The sequence below is a fragment of the Zerene cesonia genome, unplaced genomic scaffold, assembly GCF_012273895.1.
Source record: "Zerene cesonia ecotype Mississippi unplaced genomic scaffold, Zerene_cesonia_1.1 Zces_u001, whole genome shotgun sequence".
In the NCBI taxonomy this organism is placed as follows: Eukaryota; Metazoa; Arthropoda; class Insecta; order Lepidoptera; family Pieridae; genus Zerene; species Zerene cesonia.
The window spans coordinates 1-17,630 of record NW_024045131.1 but is presented as its reverse complement, the minus strand read 5'-3'; the positions used below and the strand labels follow the sequence as shown (position 1 = coordinate 17,630).

At 33.0% G+C, this 17,630-nt stretch overlaps 4 protein-coding genes across 4 annotated transcripts in view; 3 read left to right on the top strand and 1 right to left on the bottom strand.

Moving 5' to 3' along the window:
- LOC119838052 (copper-transporting ATPase 2-like) overlaps positions 1–4,732 on the top strand; it is a 49,350-nt gene extending 44,618 nt beyond the window's left edge. Inside the window, 4 exon segments of the mRNA XM_038363859.1 lie at positions 323–472; positions 1,272–1,342; positions 2,002–2,148; positions 3,829–4,732. Coding sequence (XP_038219787.1) covers positions 323–472; positions 1,272–1,342; positions 2,002–2,148; positions 3,829–3,952 — 492 coding nt within the window. The 3' untranslated portion in view covers positions 3,953–4,732.
- A 1,594-nt stretch (positions 4,733–6,326) lies between these two features.
- Positions 6,327–9,223, top strand: LOC119838130 (NADH dehydrogenase [ubiquinone] 1 alpha subcomplex assembly factor 3-like). The gene is made up of 6 exons (XM_038363962.1): positions 6,327–6,505; positions 6,697–6,799; positions 7,167–7,225; positions 7,762–7,855; positions 8,189–8,325; positions 8,875–9,223. Exons 1-6 carry the CDS (start codon positions 6,420–6,422, stop codon positions 8,984–8,986), a joined length of 591 nt encoding a protein of 196 aa, XP_038219890.1. The 5' UTR covers positions 6,327–6,419; the 3' UTR covers positions 8,987–9,223.
- A 1,239-nt stretch (positions 9,224–10,462) lies between these two features.
- LOC119838186 (enhancer of rudimentary homolog) lies at positions 10,463–13,385 on the bottom strand. Its single transcript, XM_038364030.1, has 3 exons — positions 13,230–13,385; positions 12,928–13,113; positions 10,463–11,657 (listed from the first exon to the last, which is right to left on the bottom strand). Exons 1-3 carry the CDS (start codon positions 13,230–13,232, stop codon positions 11,535–11,537), a joined length of 312 nt encoding a protein of 103 aa, XP_038219958.1. The 5' UTR covers positions 13,233–13,385; the 3' UTR covers positions 10,463–11,534.
- Positions 13,386–13,864: 479 nt separating this feature from the next.
- Positions 13,865–17,091, top strand: LOC119838193 (RNA-binding protein 27-like; the record flags this gene model as incomplete). Its single annotated transcript, XM_038364037.1, has 3 exons — positions 13,865–14,094; positions 16,378–16,496; positions 16,942–17,091. Coding segments are annotated over exons 1-3 (328 nt in total), but the record flags the coding sequence as incomplete, so codon positions are not given.
- Between the last annotated feature and the right edge of the window lie 539 nt (positions 17,092–17,630).

Sequence of the window (17,630 nt, the reverse complement as noted above, 5' to 3'; positions counted from 1 at the left end):
GCCGTGAGATAGTCTAAAATATTAGCTTTGTGCTAAATTTCATCGAAATCGGTGTAATAGTTTAGACGTGAAGAAGATACAGTCAGACAGTCAGGGCTGTTACTTGCACTTGTCTTGACACTTGACAAGTGGAAGGCGCTTCGGTCTCTTGCTAAAAATAATTATTTTATTTTTTTTCAGTCTCAAAATAACACCTTCCCTAAATAGTAAAAAAAAAGTCGCTTCCCGCGCCTGTCCCTATATATCCATGCTTAGATATTTAAAACTACACGAGGGATATTTGTTACTGGCTAGAGTATAGACAGGACGTACTGTCTTGCAGGACGACCTGCTGGACGTGGCGGCGTGCCTGCGGCTGTCGCGCGCGACGGTGCGCCGCATCCGCCTCAACTTCGTGTTCGCGTCCGTCTACAACCTGCTCGCCATCCCGCTCGCCAGCGGCGCCTTCGCGCTGCTCGGCCTGCAGCTGCAGGTGCGCGACACCCTCCCCCTCCGCCTCCTCCCCCTCCGCCTCCTCCTCCCCCACCTCCTCCGCCTGCACCATTCCAACATTCACACATTTATCCAATAATTTAATCTAATTTTTATTCATTCATTCATTCATTTAGTAATTTATTCAGTCATTACTTCATTCATTTACCCCTTCATTTATTCATCTATCCATTCCTTAAAATACTTGTTAATTCAATCTTTTATTCGTTCATTTTTCCCTTCATTTATGCATCAATCTATTTCTCGAATACTTATTCATAATCTTTTCATTCGTTCATTCCTTTATTCATCTATTTTATCATCCATTCATTCATTCAATCAATCATTAATTCATTCCTGCTTTCATTTTCATCCACGAATCTATACTGACAGGTATTAATTTATTGACAGTTTGTTATATTTTTTGTGGTTTAGGTACTATTGAATGAGAGTACGACAAATCGTTCATTCATTCATTTCTTTCTGTGCTAATATCTAATAGATTGTGCAGTTTTTTTGTTGTATGTATAGATCTCATTATAAATCAAACTGTTCATAATTTAAATATATGTTAAATTCGATTTTATAATAAACTAGCGGTCCGCCCCGGCCTCGCCTCGGTAAAAAGTAAAGCCAATATACTAATTTTATAATGTAATCTATCTCTGTACCAAATTTCAAGCGGATACGATAAGTTGCTTTCACGTGAACAAGTAACAAACATCCATACATTCATTCATAAGTCACGCTGTAACCGTATGAATAAAGCCGAAACTGATAAGATTTTGTCATACTTCCAGCCGTGGATGGCGTCAGCGGCAATGGCGATGAGCTCCGTGTCGGTCGTGTGTTCCAGCCTCTTGCTCAAAACGTATGTATTGTTGCTTTATTATTTCTACTTGCTAGCAAATAGACAAGGTCATGGTGAGCGGTCAGCAGCGCTCGTGGACATTCGCAGAGGGAAAGCCTCTGTCCGCTTTATGGGGTGAGGTGTGTGGGAAGAGTTGACGACTGGAGAGAAGGAATTAAGTGGGAAGGGTGAGGTTAAGGAAACCGGCCTCCAGTTCATATGATTGGGGGTCGTGGTTTCAGTGCTGCCCTATTTATACTACTGTTATAAAGCTGTATAGTTTGTTTGTTTGAACGCAGTAATCTCAGGATCCACTGGTCCGTTTTGAAATATTCTTTCAGTTTTAAATAGCCAATTTATTGAGGAATGCTGTCCTACTTCCTACTAGCCTACTTAATTAATATATAATATTATAAATGCGACAGTTTGTAAAGATGTGTGTGTTTGTAACATGCAAAAATTACTGAATCAATTGCAATGAAATTTGGTACGTAGACAGCTGGACAACTGGAATAACATATAGGCAACTCTTTATCCCGATATTCCTACGGGATACGGACTTACGCGGGTGAAACCGCGGGGCGCAGCTAGTCGGCTATATACATGTAACACGGGCCGCTAGTCATGAATAAAAAAAGCCCGTTTCAAGTTTTACACGCGTGAGTATGATGAAACGGCAGGTTCAAGAAGCCAAGCCCCTCGTCGCTGCGCACGGCGGAGTACGAGGCGGAGCTGCGCGCGCGGCCCCCCGCCGCCGCCGCGCCGCCCCGCGCCCGCGCGCGCGCCGACAAGCCCGCGCCCGACGCCGCCGCCTCGCCGCTCGCCAGGTGCGTGTGCGGCCGGGGCTTTAGGGGGAAATGGGGGGAAAATACAAAAAAAAAATTGAAAAAAAAAAATTAATAAAATTTTTTTTTTATTCGATAGACTCGAAAGAGAGGTTCGTTTGTATGTGGTAAATGGTGGTGAAACGAGGAATAGAGGATGTATTGAATGCCTAAGTGAAGTGGCTATGAGTGAAATGTTAAGTTAAAAACTTTTTTATCGATAAACATGAAAGAGAAGTTTGTTTGAGACAAGACAAAAAATTAAAAAATAAGTCTATTGTACGATTTTTTTTCTTAGAAAGGGTTTGAAAGGGAGGTTTGTAAGAGTACGGTAGAGGAGATAAATGGATAATTTTTTTTCTGTGACGGTACTTTTGTGTTAAATAATGTTGAGCGACGAATAGAAGGACAAAAAGAGATGAATGACTTCGATTATGATTTTTTTTTTGTATTACTACTTTGATTAAATCTACTGTATAACAATTAATTAGCACTATTATATAACCGTCTCACTCTGTCACTCTTTTGTTTCACTCTAGCAAGAGGGACCCGCTCAAAACAGCACTAATAAAGGTCTAGTCGTTTGGTGTGTAACTGACTAATATATTTTTTCGTGTGTGTCCCGGTGGCGGCACTAACTGTTTGGTAGCTTTAAGCTTATATTTAAATAAAAAAAAATATTTAAAAATAAATAACAAATAAAAAAAAACTTGCACTCGCTTGCAAGGCTGATCAGCTGTTGTATCAAATTATTTGTCTCTAAAAAAATTGATCATAGAAACAGATGGATGCATCTGTCCCCGTCCCCACAGTGGGACACGGGACGGGTTCAGAAACATTCTCCTCTTGGAAAACATTTCCTTGTACACGTCTCACTAACACTTATGTTGCATTTACACATTCGTATAACATTCGATGGAACATTCGCATGCCAATCTGTTCATACTAATAATTAGTACTTATTTCGTGCGCACTGTTCACACGCGCGTGTTTGTTGTGCGCGTCGCCAATCGCGCGAGAGTGTGAATGCACCATAACATACATATTAAGACATTTGTTTAAGCAATTTTTTTTAATTTGTATTTAACCAGCTTTCCGCCTGCGACTTCGTCAGCTTGGTGAAAGGAGAATTTTGAAAGTGCAAGGGTTTCTCCCGCATATTTTCCGCTCACATGGGATTTCCGAGATAAAGACTATCCTTTGTCCTGTCTAGGGTCTCGAACTATCTCTGTGCCAAATTTCATGTAAATCGGCTCAGTGGTTTATGCATAAAGAGAATACAGAGAGACAGTGTTACTTAGAGTTAGTGTTAAAATTAGTCAATCAAAATTTTTTTTTATTAATAATAAATTTATATTTTGTTACCGTTATCATAAAATCAACTTTGAAATAAATCCAACAAATGTCTTATTATGGTTAATGCTTGATATGTGTTTAGTTCATAGATTATTTTTATGTTTACATTAGATTTGCAATATTTGTTGGAGACTGTCACTATTTATAAATTTTTATTTTTTTCTTAAACATTTAAGCAAATACAATAACCATTGGCCAGTGTCAGTTGTCAAGTAAAATATTCCATAGATAAAAAATACAATTTGATATGTAGTGACAGTTTCAGCCACAGATTGCTCTAACATCTGACCATAGACAACAAAATAAAATAAAAAATTAAATCCACAGATTATTCCAAAGGAACAAATCGTCTGACGGTTGTCTATTGCAAGAGGAGGACGACTTGATGACCGTCTCGTTCATACCAAAGAGGCCGACGAGGGAGCAACCGAGTATTAACCGCGAATTGTAGGCAGGGAGCCGGTTGGAAAATTTCTTATGTCATTTGATATTTTTTTATGGTGATATATAGTTGCATTTGCGACGCGTAGGCTCGATTTGTATATTATTGATTGAAATGCATTTCAAGTTATTTTGATTAAGCAACGTTTGAAGTTTTGTAATACGAGTTCAAAATATTTATTTAAATTTGAAATTATTTTTGTATACTGTTAAAGTAAAAGAATTAACTATATCCGTAAGTGGCGATGAAATTAAAATTAAAATTGCTGGTTTTGTTAAGAGTATTTCATGCAAAATCATTCATATAGGAGATGTTATGTTCATATCTTTATGTTGTTTCTATGCTACCTCAATAATTATATTCCAGTAAATTGAATTTTCTCCAGGTTTAGGAGAGCTTTAAACCAATTGTGTCTGATAGCGATTACTAGATTATAAATAGAAACCACGTCTTATCGCCGTTAGTAAAATTTAATAAATTAGTTTAATATTAGTAAAATTATATGAATATATTAATGTTTATTATTAAGGTGATATTCGCTCGAATTTGTGGTATTAGATGACATAAGAAAATTCCCGCACAGCCCCCGGCCTATTGTAGCATGTAGAATATTGTAAAAATTGTATCGATTTAAGACCAGTTGTAACTTTTTGTATATAATTATAGAACTAGTCAATATCCAGTGTTACCATGAATCAACATAAGGTGAAATGTCTGTTTTAAACTAAATAGGGTTGCCTATCCACAGTTTTGAGGAATAGGAAATAATACTTTACAGTTAATTCTCATAAAGTCCAGTTTATTCTTATATACTCACACGATGTATCGTTATTACTAAAAATCTTTTGACACTCGATTTTTCTTTCTTACTGTAAATTTCAGATTGGCAACCCTATTCGTACCTAATTGAGTATACTTACTAGACCTGTAATAAATCACACACTAAACTTCCATAACCATATTTTATATAGCTTCGAAATAGGCTGATCGGACTTCTTTTTACTATTTATAATTTTAAATTAATAAATAAAACGAAATAATAGTGTCTGGTGTAGCCCTATAAAATAATATTTAATTGACAGCCATAGTTCAGTTACCAAACTTGTACAAATGTCACTTTGCGCGCCAAAACGGGTTCCACGTGCGCCATTTTGAATTATGCACAAATTATTACTAAGGAAATTAAGGAATTAATTTATAAAAAATAAATAATTTTATGAAAAATGGTGCGTCGTAATTTTATAAATAGAGGTTTTCGTTAACGATGCGTTTTATGTCGATAGTAGAGGCTTTTGCAATCGGACTTCCGGATAGGTCTTAAAAGATTTAAATTTAGAAATATATTTTATATCGAATATTATGAATGTATCGACTCTTTAATAAATTTGATAAAAAATATTCCGTTTTTTATAATTTAATACAATACGCGTCTAATTTTGTTTAAAATGTTTAAATTAAATCTTTAATTCTATTGAAATATCTATGACATATACTTATAACAAGTTCCTAGCTATAAAAGAGGTGTATAAAGCGTTGTATACACGAAGCTTAACGCTACACTGCAGTCGGTAGTGTATACAACGCCTAAAGTTATCAAAATAAACTCTGTAATATATATACTCTGCTTTATTTGAGCTATTTGTAAATACATGTTTATACGCGAGTATTATATTTTTGTACTGATTTAGTCATTAAATAAATATTTGTAAAAATAAACATAAATTCTATTCTTTTTTGTTTTATTTATGGAAATTTACCGTTATTTTATTATAACCCCCCCGATAAAACTTTTACGTCGAAGCCTATCTGCCTGTTTGTGTGTATGTGTCTATTGCACTATAGCTCTCAAATGGATGGACAGAATTTGTTCGTCTGAACGCGTTATAGATTTTTAAAAATTATTACATTTATGTACGTGATTCAAGAGGGATATTGGCTATTCTCCGATGATATACCATAGGCGATGCTGGATTATGCATCACAACCTCTTTATAATTATAACTAATGTAAATTATCAGGAAAACAACTTAAAAACTTAAAAGCTCTAAGATTACAAGTAAACTAGCATCTACCTAAGTAGTAGCATGTATTAGGTACCCACTTCCTATTTTATATTATCACTAACGGTCCGCCCCGGCTTCGCCCGCGACACATCTTCAAAATGGACGTGCAGTTCATGAGATTAGCGCGTTCAAACAAACATACAAACTCTTCAGCTATATAGTATTAGTATAGATGTAAATTATCAGGAAAAAACGATTTAAAAATTTCATGCTTTAAGAATACAAGTAAAAAAGTACCTAGATTACCTATATTATATCACGATTGGCTATTCTTATCTGTGGTATATAAATTTCAATGATTATCTTGACAAATGACAATGATCTGTTTAAAATGTCAAATAAATGCCGATATATTTTTGTCGCGAATTTTCATTGCGACGTATTTAGTATTTAATTGAATTCGTTATTGGAAAATGGTGCTGAATAAATTACGGCTAGTCAGTTTAGCTGTGTGGCGGTCGCCTGTAAATTTAAAAGCTAGAAAATTTTCGTGCACAAGGTAAATATATATCTGAGGAAGTATACAGCTTTTATGTACTAATAAAAATCGCATTTGTCTTTTTAATTTATATTAAACTTATTTTTTATTAAGTTTACATTAGTTTATTATATTTGTAGTGAATAAATAATAAATTTACGCCGTTTAAAATACATAAAAATTAGTATACCTTTCCTGTTTAAATTTTTAAGTTATGTACGCCACAAAGCAGCGTATGAGGGTGATGGAAAAACCACAGTGCGGGTAATCAATATGGAGCAGGACCTCGGCCTGATGATAGACTCCTATGGTACGGTAGGTATATCTATAATTATTAAACTCATTAATCTTAAAACTCAAACATGGAGAATGCTGAATTACCATTTCCTTTACCTCACCCTTCTTAGTCCATTTCCTCTTTCCAGTTGTCAATCCTGTCCTTATCCCTTTGCCCTTGAAAGCGGGTAGCATATGTGCATTTGACTATTTCTAGAAGCAGTTTTGATTTGTGATAACATAGTTTTACTATTTACCACCAATTCGGAGAGCTGATCAAGTGGAAACAAATGATAAAAAAATATTTCATTAAACAAAAAGTACAATTATTGAGAATTCTTTCAGTAAATTATTGCATTACACATTACATTTTATTAATACACTAATTCTACTCTTTCTGTTCTAGTTTGGGTTCCGTTTGAACAATGGACTGACAGTACTTGGGCCTATGGCTATATTCCCAAGGTGAGTTTCAGAGTTGACAGATGAATTAATAATAATGATACAATATTTATCTTTGTCGATTGCAGAAAGTAAAGTCTATGCATTATTTATTACATTATCTATTACTAGCTATTGCCCGCGGCTTCGCACTCGTTAAATTCAGAGTAGTTTAAAAGATGTTATTATACATATAATCCTTCCTCTTGAGTCTCTCTTTCTATAAAAAAACCCATCAAAATCCGTATCGTAGTTTTAAAAATTTAAGCATACACAGGGAAATAGGGACAGAGAAAGCAACTTTGTTTTATATGTAGTGATAACAATGTAATATTGTTAACTTATCGTACTAATATTACAAATGGCAACGTTTGTAAGGATGTGTGTGTGTTTGTTGCTCATTCACTACTGAACTAAAACTACTGAACCGATTGCAATGAAATTTGGTTCTTAGACAGCTGGACCACTGGAATAACATGTAGGCAACTTTTTATATTGATATTCTCACAAGCAAGCAATCTGTAGTATTATTTAGAAACAAGTCTTCAACAATATTTCAGAACAGTGCTGTCTTGGCAAGTGCACAATGCAGACGAGATAACGGCCGAGTCTCTCACATTTTTCAGAATTCTTGTGCCGAAGATTGATCTTGTGGTAAGTTGCTATATCAATAAAATATATCCATTCCTTTATTCCCGTTGTCAATCCTTTCCTTATCCTTTACCCCTTGAAAACGGGCAGCAATGCATTACAATGGACCAACCTCTGCAAATGTTCACGTGCTCTGGTGATTGCTTACCATCAGGTTGTTATTACATAAATGACACATTTCTTTACTTATATTATGTTTCTTTATGAAAAAGTAATTTGTGACTATGCTATACACATGAGGCTCTTATTTCTTATAGGTGGTATACATCTGTAACATGTAGTATACATTCTAAACACATAGTATACATTTTTACATGTAGCATACATTTTTTTCAGATCTTAGGCCTAGACTCGAAGGAGCGACAGACACTGAACTCAGTGTTTAGAGCCAGTCGGGAAGCTAAACTCAACGTTGAGATACTGCCGACGGAACACGCGTGCTCAACTTTCAACTTTCTCAACGCTGAGGGCAGGTATATACTCGAACGCAATCCGTAACTGACAATAGATTTCTTTTTACACATGTTCGTTTTATTTTAAGTGACGTCCCAAAAACAAAGGAGGTTGGTTCTTAATTCGACTGTTTCTGTTTGGTTTTAGCACTCGACTTTTTTTGTGTTTTATAATAAATTGTTGTCATTTAGTTCCATTTTAGAATCACGAGTGGTCCCTCCTCGCCAGAGACGTCAATACTAAAATACTAAAAGAAAGGTCTTCTTTCAGTAGAAAATTATTATCTAATAGAAAATATTTACTAGATATTATGTATAAGAAACGCTATAAATTTATCAAGCGTTGATTAACAATAAGACGAATTTAATTTTGAATTGTTTTAAACCGACTCCAAAAATGGAGAGATTGTCAATAAGACTTAATTTTTTTGGCATTGTTATTTCGGAACTTTCGACTGGCTTCACTGATTTTGATGATTCATTTTCTAAGCTGGTGCCCCCCGTTTAAATTAAATTTATGTCTGTTATGCTTTAGTTTATTGTAAAGAAAAATACATTTTTATATTTTAGATCAGTGGGCGCAGCGATGATTCCTCCAAAACACATAGAACTAAACGAAGATGACATGTTAGTGTCGAAACTGCACTATGGAAAGTTGTACGAGCGTTCAGACCTTTTGTAGGGACATACATAACGCATGCGCGATCACATAAGGCACACTACAAATTCATACAAATTTTATAAACAAAGTGTGTAACGCTTTTACGGATAAATTACTGCACCTATTTGGATGAAATGTTGAAAGACAATAGTTGGAAGACCCAGAGCCAGTTGAACACCCAGGGAGTGAATTTTGTGTCTTGGTATTGTATGATTAGTATCATAGTTCTTATAGATAAATAATTAATGTTTTTTTTTTGTAAATAGTAGAATATAGATACCAATAAATGTTATGAACATTAATTTGTGTTTTATTTATTCAAAATTTTCGAAAAGAAATCAATATAAGTATATAAATCTTCTGTATGGTACCTTTGTCAGAAAAAGCTGTTGTGGTTTTAAAATATATATTGAAGATAATATATTATGTTAAATAAAATATAATAAATTGGCTATTCGCACCGGCTTCGCGCGTGGTACTTGTATAACCTATGTCACTAAGTAAAGTAGCAGCTTTCTTATTGTGAATAATTTTTTAAACTTAGTCTTTTAGTACTTTTACTTAGTACCCAGTTTAATAAGGCCAACAAGCATATTTATTCTTCTCTATCTATAGTCGTGTTTACCGATACCGAACATACATGCGAAAATAATTGTCTAAAAGCATGACCCACTCTTTTCATTTCATTACGTTTCTTTATGACTTTGATAAACTTATTTTATTTACTTATGAATTTAGAAGAAGTGTACACAACACTGCGCGGTGCGAGCGATGGAGGTTTAGCCGGATTCTCAATTATATTAAAATGGTTTGTTAAATGCGAAATAATAGATGGCAGAATAATATCAGAGGACTTCTTCATAAGATCCTACGAACGACTTGATCCTAATCGAGAAGGTTTAACGTTGGTACAATTCATTCAATTGATCGGTATTTTGGCGCGAGAATCAAGACAGGATGTTGATGTGTTTTGTAATCGGTTCGAAAATGTAAAAGAACAGATTATAGAAGATATCAGGCGCAGACATTAATTGAGGTGATCATTTAAAATTATTGTGTAAACCAACGATATTATATAGCGTTTTATAGCCGCATTTAAACTATTTTCAACGATTTTTAAACATTTTGTAAAACGCCATCTAGTTACAAATAATGTAAATATGCTATATACATTGGGAACTATGAAAACTTCACCAGTGTTTTCGTATGTAACCAACTCCTTTAGACTCACTTTAAATGGACAGGTTTAATTCAAACTTTTTACACTTATCAACGATCAGTGACAACACATTATTTTTATGAGGTTTCTCATTATCCTGATTCGGGTCACCGGGATAAAAGTTAGTCAAATTTTAACTAGACACTCCATTAACAAAAATTATTCATAAAAAAAATAACATATTACTGGTGATAGAATGTGTATACTTAATTATTCTGATTAAAGTAAGTTTCTGGTTTTCTCAAGTCAATGAAATGGGTAAAAATAAAACAAACACATACTTATGATATTTTAATCTTACATTAACCTTAAGAGTTACTATAACAAAAATTAATATTCATACTTGTCAACAAAAAAAAAGATATTCTGTTTTCACACTACAATCTAACCTGTATATCTTCACAAAAAGACCTCAAAAAGAAAAAAACTGCTTTACAGTTGACTCGTAAATAAGAAAAGTACAAAAAACTAAATGTCAGATGGTTGTGGAACCATTATTGATAACATTAGGCAAAGAATTATTTACCAAATGAAATACAGACTATAACATAACAGATTAAAAATTACATGTTTTGTAATTTTTAATCTGTGCTATAATTTATCATTTACCTTCTATCTTTAAAGCTGTTCAAATGTCAAAAAATTTTAACTTATGGCTATGTGTGGCTAATAATTATTGCTTTTACTTTTTATCCAACATTAAATTTATATTTAGAGTAACTTGAACAAATCAGGCTTAGCTTTGAAGATAGCATTTTTATAAGTCACATTCTTTATTAGTAATTTAAATCAAATAAATTTTGTGGATACAGACAAATCATTAATCACCATACAACTATCATACATAATTGGTGAAAAAAAAAACTTCCATAAAGAAGCTCTGTATAGTCTTAATTTGACTACAATAAGAAGAAAAGTTATTTATGTAACACATCACACAATATTGGAATTCTATCATAAGATTTTTCTGGGCTATTAAATAAGCTTAGATTGTTTTTTTTTTATTTAACCTAATAAAAACCCAGTCAAATCATACTGTTTGGTGCTAAGTGAATACTTGTTCTATCAAGTAACGTATCTTACAAAATATGGATAGGTTCGAGGCACATTTCTACACTATAATAATTATTTGAAACAATACCTGGCTATCTAATTATAATTCCACTCGTAAATTTCCATTAAATATTACTAGAAGAGAGATCAAATATAGATGTTATAATGTGCTTGAAATATATTTTTTCATTGCCACTAAAACATCATTTTGATCCACTTACAAACCTCCATTCAACTCACAAATAGCGTGTGACATGTTACAAGGAAAATCAATGTTTATCTTACATACATCTATAACTACACGCTCTGTCCGGCCGCTTGACGTAATAGAACATATATTTTTTCTTTGATCCAATCTTTATTGTATGGTGCGTAGGTATTCGTTGATTTTTGGTAAACAAGGCAACTGAGGTCTGCCAACTGAAAGAAACACGAGATGAGTTAATTGGGGTGTCCCATTGTGGGGTAGGGCATTATATATTTAGAATTTAAAGACATTATTATTAAGAATTGCCTACAACTAATAAAGGAAATTTTATATGGAGCTTGCCAAGTAATGTATACTTAGTAATTTTAATTACAATAATTTATAACTCAGTGAGTTAAAGAAATCATAAAATAATAAAAATATCAAACAATAATTAATCATTACAATATGCAATTACAGTATGTTATATTAACTAAAAACAGGACCCTTACAGGGCATAGTCCCTTCAACAAGCATCTCTTATGCAAGGCAATTGTAGATTACAGGGTAAGGCTTGGCTTCGCCTAGGTCCATGAGGTTTCTTCAGCTCTCACAGACTACTTAGCTTCATGGAGGAGCTGGGATATTATTTCATAGGTATAATAGAAGTAAAAACACACCATTTTAGTGACATTTTCAAAATTGACTTTTATATGAAACTACGCATCTGGGACTATTTTTTCCTTTGTATTGTATATATCTCAATAGAATTAGCATAATTCTATTTTAATATTTTGTTATATACTTTGTTACCAAATTGACAAATTGTGTGCATGTAATTAACAATACAGTAGACTTAAATGTAATCTATATAAAAAAATATCTGTCTTTGTTATATATACATTGTTGGAAATTTTAAAATGAATAAATTACTGTGGTCCTATTAATATGCATATACATTGTGAGACCAGGGTAAATGTATTGTAGCTATCTGCTCTCAGTTATAATTATATCCTGAAGTCAAAGAACACAGAAATTATTCCCTGAAAATTCCTTATTACTCAGGATTGTGAATTTTATTAAATATCAAACATTTGATTACATATGAAAATTTTCAATTGAAACCCATAACATGGTAATTATTCATAAACCATTTCAATATTGTTCTACCCTCTTTCAAATTTACGTGATTAAATTATATATTAAAAAGAATGTGGAGGAATTCTATTATATGTAATGCCATTAAAGCTCATGCTAACAATTTTTGGGACTTAATTCACATTCTTAAGTGCTGTGGGTAAAAACCTTTAAACTTTTAAGTTTACTTATTTTTTTACATAAACCTAGTAATAAACAAACACACAAGTATAATTACATGTCGAATCATATCAAACTTCATGAATAATATAATGTTGCAGCAGAAAACACCTTGTCAGCATTTCTAACTACGCATCTTTGTTTATGAAGCTAAAGCGTTTCATAGAAATGGAATACGATACTCACTTGGTCGATAAAATCGAATAATTGCGATATGTCGTAAGTTATTGTAGGTGTATTTGGATTTCTTCGCTTCAAATGTTCTTCGTAAATCTTACAAACACCTTCCATACAGTCATTTACGCTTTCATAGTCTGAATAGGTCCGTGTTTCAGGCTTAGAACCCGGTTGTACTAATAATATTGTATGAGACTGCAAACAGAAAAACATAACCTGACTTTACCGCCATTTTTTAAGTTTAGAATCCAATTTTACCACGAAATAATAGTTGATTTATGTAGTCTTAGATATAGCGCAATATCACTTACCATTTCTTTAAGTTAAACTTAACAATTGTTAAAGTATTTTAATACAAAAATAAGCCTAGCAAACGCCAAAAATCTTTCCAGAACGCGTTCACGAATCTGTAATTACAAACTGTGTTGCCAACTTGCTAATTGACGGCACTTGCCATTTAAAGTGCTTTATTTTTCGTTGATGTCAAGTGCGAATGGGACCCATGTTCTGCGGTTTGTCAAGCTAGAGTTGTCAATATACAGATTAAAAATCACTTAAATTTTAAAGGAAAAATGCTGATGCTGTATTTTTACAAAATGATGATGCTCATGATGAAGATGATTGAATCTGACAATAGCAATGATTACCTACCTAATCAACCGAGTTGCAAGTATATTCATCCTCAAGGAGTGCTCATTTGAGTTATCTAAAACTATAAATTTTTTTCATCGTTAAAAAAAAAACACATTGATTTTTTTTTTTTGAGAAATCATGGCTTGTTCTTTTATGATTATTTAAAACTAAATTGGAATGTGCTTACATTTTCTTCTTCCTCAAATTATTGTTTTAGAAAATTTAAAAATTTAACAATTATTTTATCTGCGAAGGGAAAATTGAACAGATTTTATTCTTTCTCGGGAAAAATAGAATTAGTAACTTGTAGCTGGCAGCACTACAAACATTAGAAAAAAATAATTTCCAAGGAGAAGTGAAACGCGAAAGTCGTGGACATATCCTGCGAATTAATAATTTCGTGCTTTTTTTATTATTATATCTGATTAAACAAGTATATTTTACATGGATTTTTGTGCGTGACAAACGTGTTTTAGTATTTAAAATGATTATTGAAAATCCAGATGTGTTTAAAAGTTGGTTGACGTCCATATTGGAACCCCTGTGAGTACTTTTTCGGCCATGTTTATATTATCACTTATTTCGCAAAATCCGTACAACTAACACAAATTTATCATTAATTTTAACACATTTTACAATAAAAACAATAGTTACGAATACACTTTTATCACCAATATTATTACCCGAGTGTCACGTTACAATTTCGTAATCAGGCTCGACGAAGCGATTTTGACATTTAGAAACTTATCAAAGTTATTTTCGACACATATAAGTATTATCAATAGACCTAATCAATTGTAAATTTATTTTTACGTGGATTTTTCCTATGTTGAAATTCGACTAATTGAAAATTAAAAAGCACTAGAGCTAAAGTAGGCATAACCTAAAAACTAACTTTCGAATTTCTCAAGATGCATAATATGGATGACAGAAAATAATTATAGGTTAATTATCACATCATAACATATTTACACTAGATTTCAATTTTATTTCATTCAATTTAGGTTTAATTATTAGAAATATTTATAATGCAATTTATTGTATACTATATATAATATTATATATTATATCATGTTTACTCAGACAATGATTATTTTAGTTATTACACCCTGCTTTCAGGTTAATTAATAATATGTAAAACGTGTACATCAATATACATATAATAAAACTAGCATCACCCCGGTTTCGTCTGTGGTACATAATATATAGCCTATAGCACTTGTAGATTATGCATCCAATCCAATGGTGAAATAAATTTTTAAAGTTGAAATATTCAGAGATTTCCCCTGTAATCTCACAAACACATAAATTCACATACTTTTCCTCTTTTTATTAAGTATGGATATAGAGGTTATTTAATAAAAATTACAGATTAAAAAAGTAATGGCAAATTAAAATATTTTTTAAGAATGAAATAAAAAAGTTATGAACATAGGATTTGTATAAAAAAAAAAATACCTGGTACATAGTATCATCATTGGTTAATAATCCATCACAATATTAATTTTTGAGTTAAAAAAATAATTACATAAATATTGCAAGAACACATAGTATTGTTCTAGTAGTAATCATCACTTAAGAACTAATATAAAAAGCTTTTAAGTTAACCATCAGAATTCAGAGTGTCAAACAATTATACATACACTCGCAAAAAAAAACACAGCACTCCTTTTTGTACAATTGGTTAAACTGCTATCACCACTTTGTTTAACTTTATTCAGATCATTTTTAGACAAACTATAAATACATTCGACTCACAGATTTATTATTTAGGTAACATTGTAAAATTATCTATTTTTGAACTATCAATGTTGCCACACAGATGGTTTAAATATAGCGCAATGCGTGTGTTTGTTTGTGTTTATTTTAATAATTTCATGTGTGTGATATGTCTATATAAATAGAATTAAGTTTTAAGTGAACTAATAAGAGTTAAATGGCTGCTTGGTATGGTTTTGGCCGTGAAGGATATGATTGATTGGGGATTATGCATGAGTTTAAAAATGTATATCTCAAAATTGGTTAGTTGTATCATTATTGTGTAGTTAAATTATTTACTTTTTATATGTTTCTCAAGTAAAAAATTTCTTTTACTATCATATATTTAGTGATAAAACTTACATAATTCAATTAGATTATCATAGAATTTGTCATTGACTTTTAATAGCAGCGAAATGTACATTTATTTGTATGAAAACAGAATAGTAATTTTGTAAGAATCTTGCATTGATTGCAATTTTTAACAAATGTACAAAAAATTATGATAAACCCATATCATTATTTGTCTAGGTCATTATGGTACAGTATGGCCTAATTCTGGCAACACTTTAAGTAACTAATCCTACTATAATTATAAATGAAGAAATGTACGGATGTTTGTCTCTATCTCTATCACATGAAACAAGCTCATTGTATCTGTAGAAATTTGGTACAGATATATATAGTCTGGACTAGCACATGGCTACTTTTTAGCCAGATACCACGTGAGTGATGCAGCGGGTTACGGCTAATAGGATATAGATAATAGATTCTTTCCAATCAAGTGGTATAACTGGCATTTATATGAGGACATAAATTGAGAGGAGGAAATTTTCTTATTTTATTAACAAAGGGCCTATGAGAATGTGAATACATATAAAAGTAATAATTTTTTCCAAAACTAGTATCTTACTGTTCATTTATAAGGCGCACTGCTTATGCGTATAAATGTGATAAGAAATGAATTATTATATGAACACAACATAATAACGTAATGTATGAAGCATATAATATGTGTTACCAACTCAAATGTTATTATTTTTTAATAAAAAAAACTCGTAATTTCAGCTGCGACGCGGACCCAGCTGCTCTCGCCAAGTACGTGTACGCTCTCGTCAAAAAAGACAAACCCCTGGAGGAGTTGCGCGATGGTATGCTAGACCAGTTGGATGTTTTTTTGCAACAAGGTAATGTGGTTAAATTGATAATTCCTATGATTACAATATGTTTTCTTTTCAAACTACTTCAAAAGACGTTTTCATTTTCTATGTCATAGTCGGCAATGGAGCTGGTGGGTCCCCTGATGGTAAACTCCACCACTGCCCATGAACATTTGGAGAGTAGTCGTAGCGAAAGGCCGATCAGACCTTGCGCCTTGACAGTTGAATTGCCGATTTTAAATTAGAAATGGATTAAGAATAAAGAAAGGGACTAGGATAAAAAGGAAAACGATATGGGCCTCCGGCTCCCCCACTCACCAAATGAAACACAGTAGCATGCTGTTTCCCGCCGGCCTCCTGTGGGGGTGTCGTACTTCCCCGGTGCGAGTTGGCCCACATAATAAATAATATTGTTATCGGTATGACATGTTCCTTCACACGGGATTCACACTCTATACCCACTCGTTTACAGAAACCAAACCGTTCGTGGATATGCTGTTCAAAGCGCTCGACAGTCAGGAGTACCTGAAGCCGGTGGAGGGCGTGAAGAGGGAGCCCTCGCCGGCGCCCGAGCAGACCGACCTCGAGGAGACCAGACCCGTTGAGGAGCCGGGGAATCATGGTAGGCACTTGTAGATGACATTTGTACTTTTTAGCTCAGTGCACATAGTGTTGCAGTGTTTATAACTATTTGGCCAATTTTTAACATGCTTTTATAAGCTTCACCTGTATGTTTGTATGTAACCGACTCCTTTAGACTCGATTTTGACCCACTTCAAACGGACAGATTCAAACTTAACTAACACACATTGTGTACACTTAACACACACACACTGTGTACACTGAAGTCAAAGAACGGTGACAAAACAATAATTTCATGAGTTTACGTTCTTGTCTTTATTAGGATCGGCGTGTGTAGTTATTTTCTTGTGTATAGTTTGTTTCAAGCAAGACAGGCTATTTAGTTGATTCTATTATTAAAGTGTTTTTTTTTGTATTTTATTTAATTATACTTTCTAATACTTGCTATATGTACTCTCTAAGACCCCTCTTGGTGTTTGTATGACATACGGCATAGAGATAGATTTTAATCTGGATTAGCACATGGGTTACTTTTCACCCGGGTACCGCGTGAGTGTAGCCGCATTCTGCAGCTAGCCT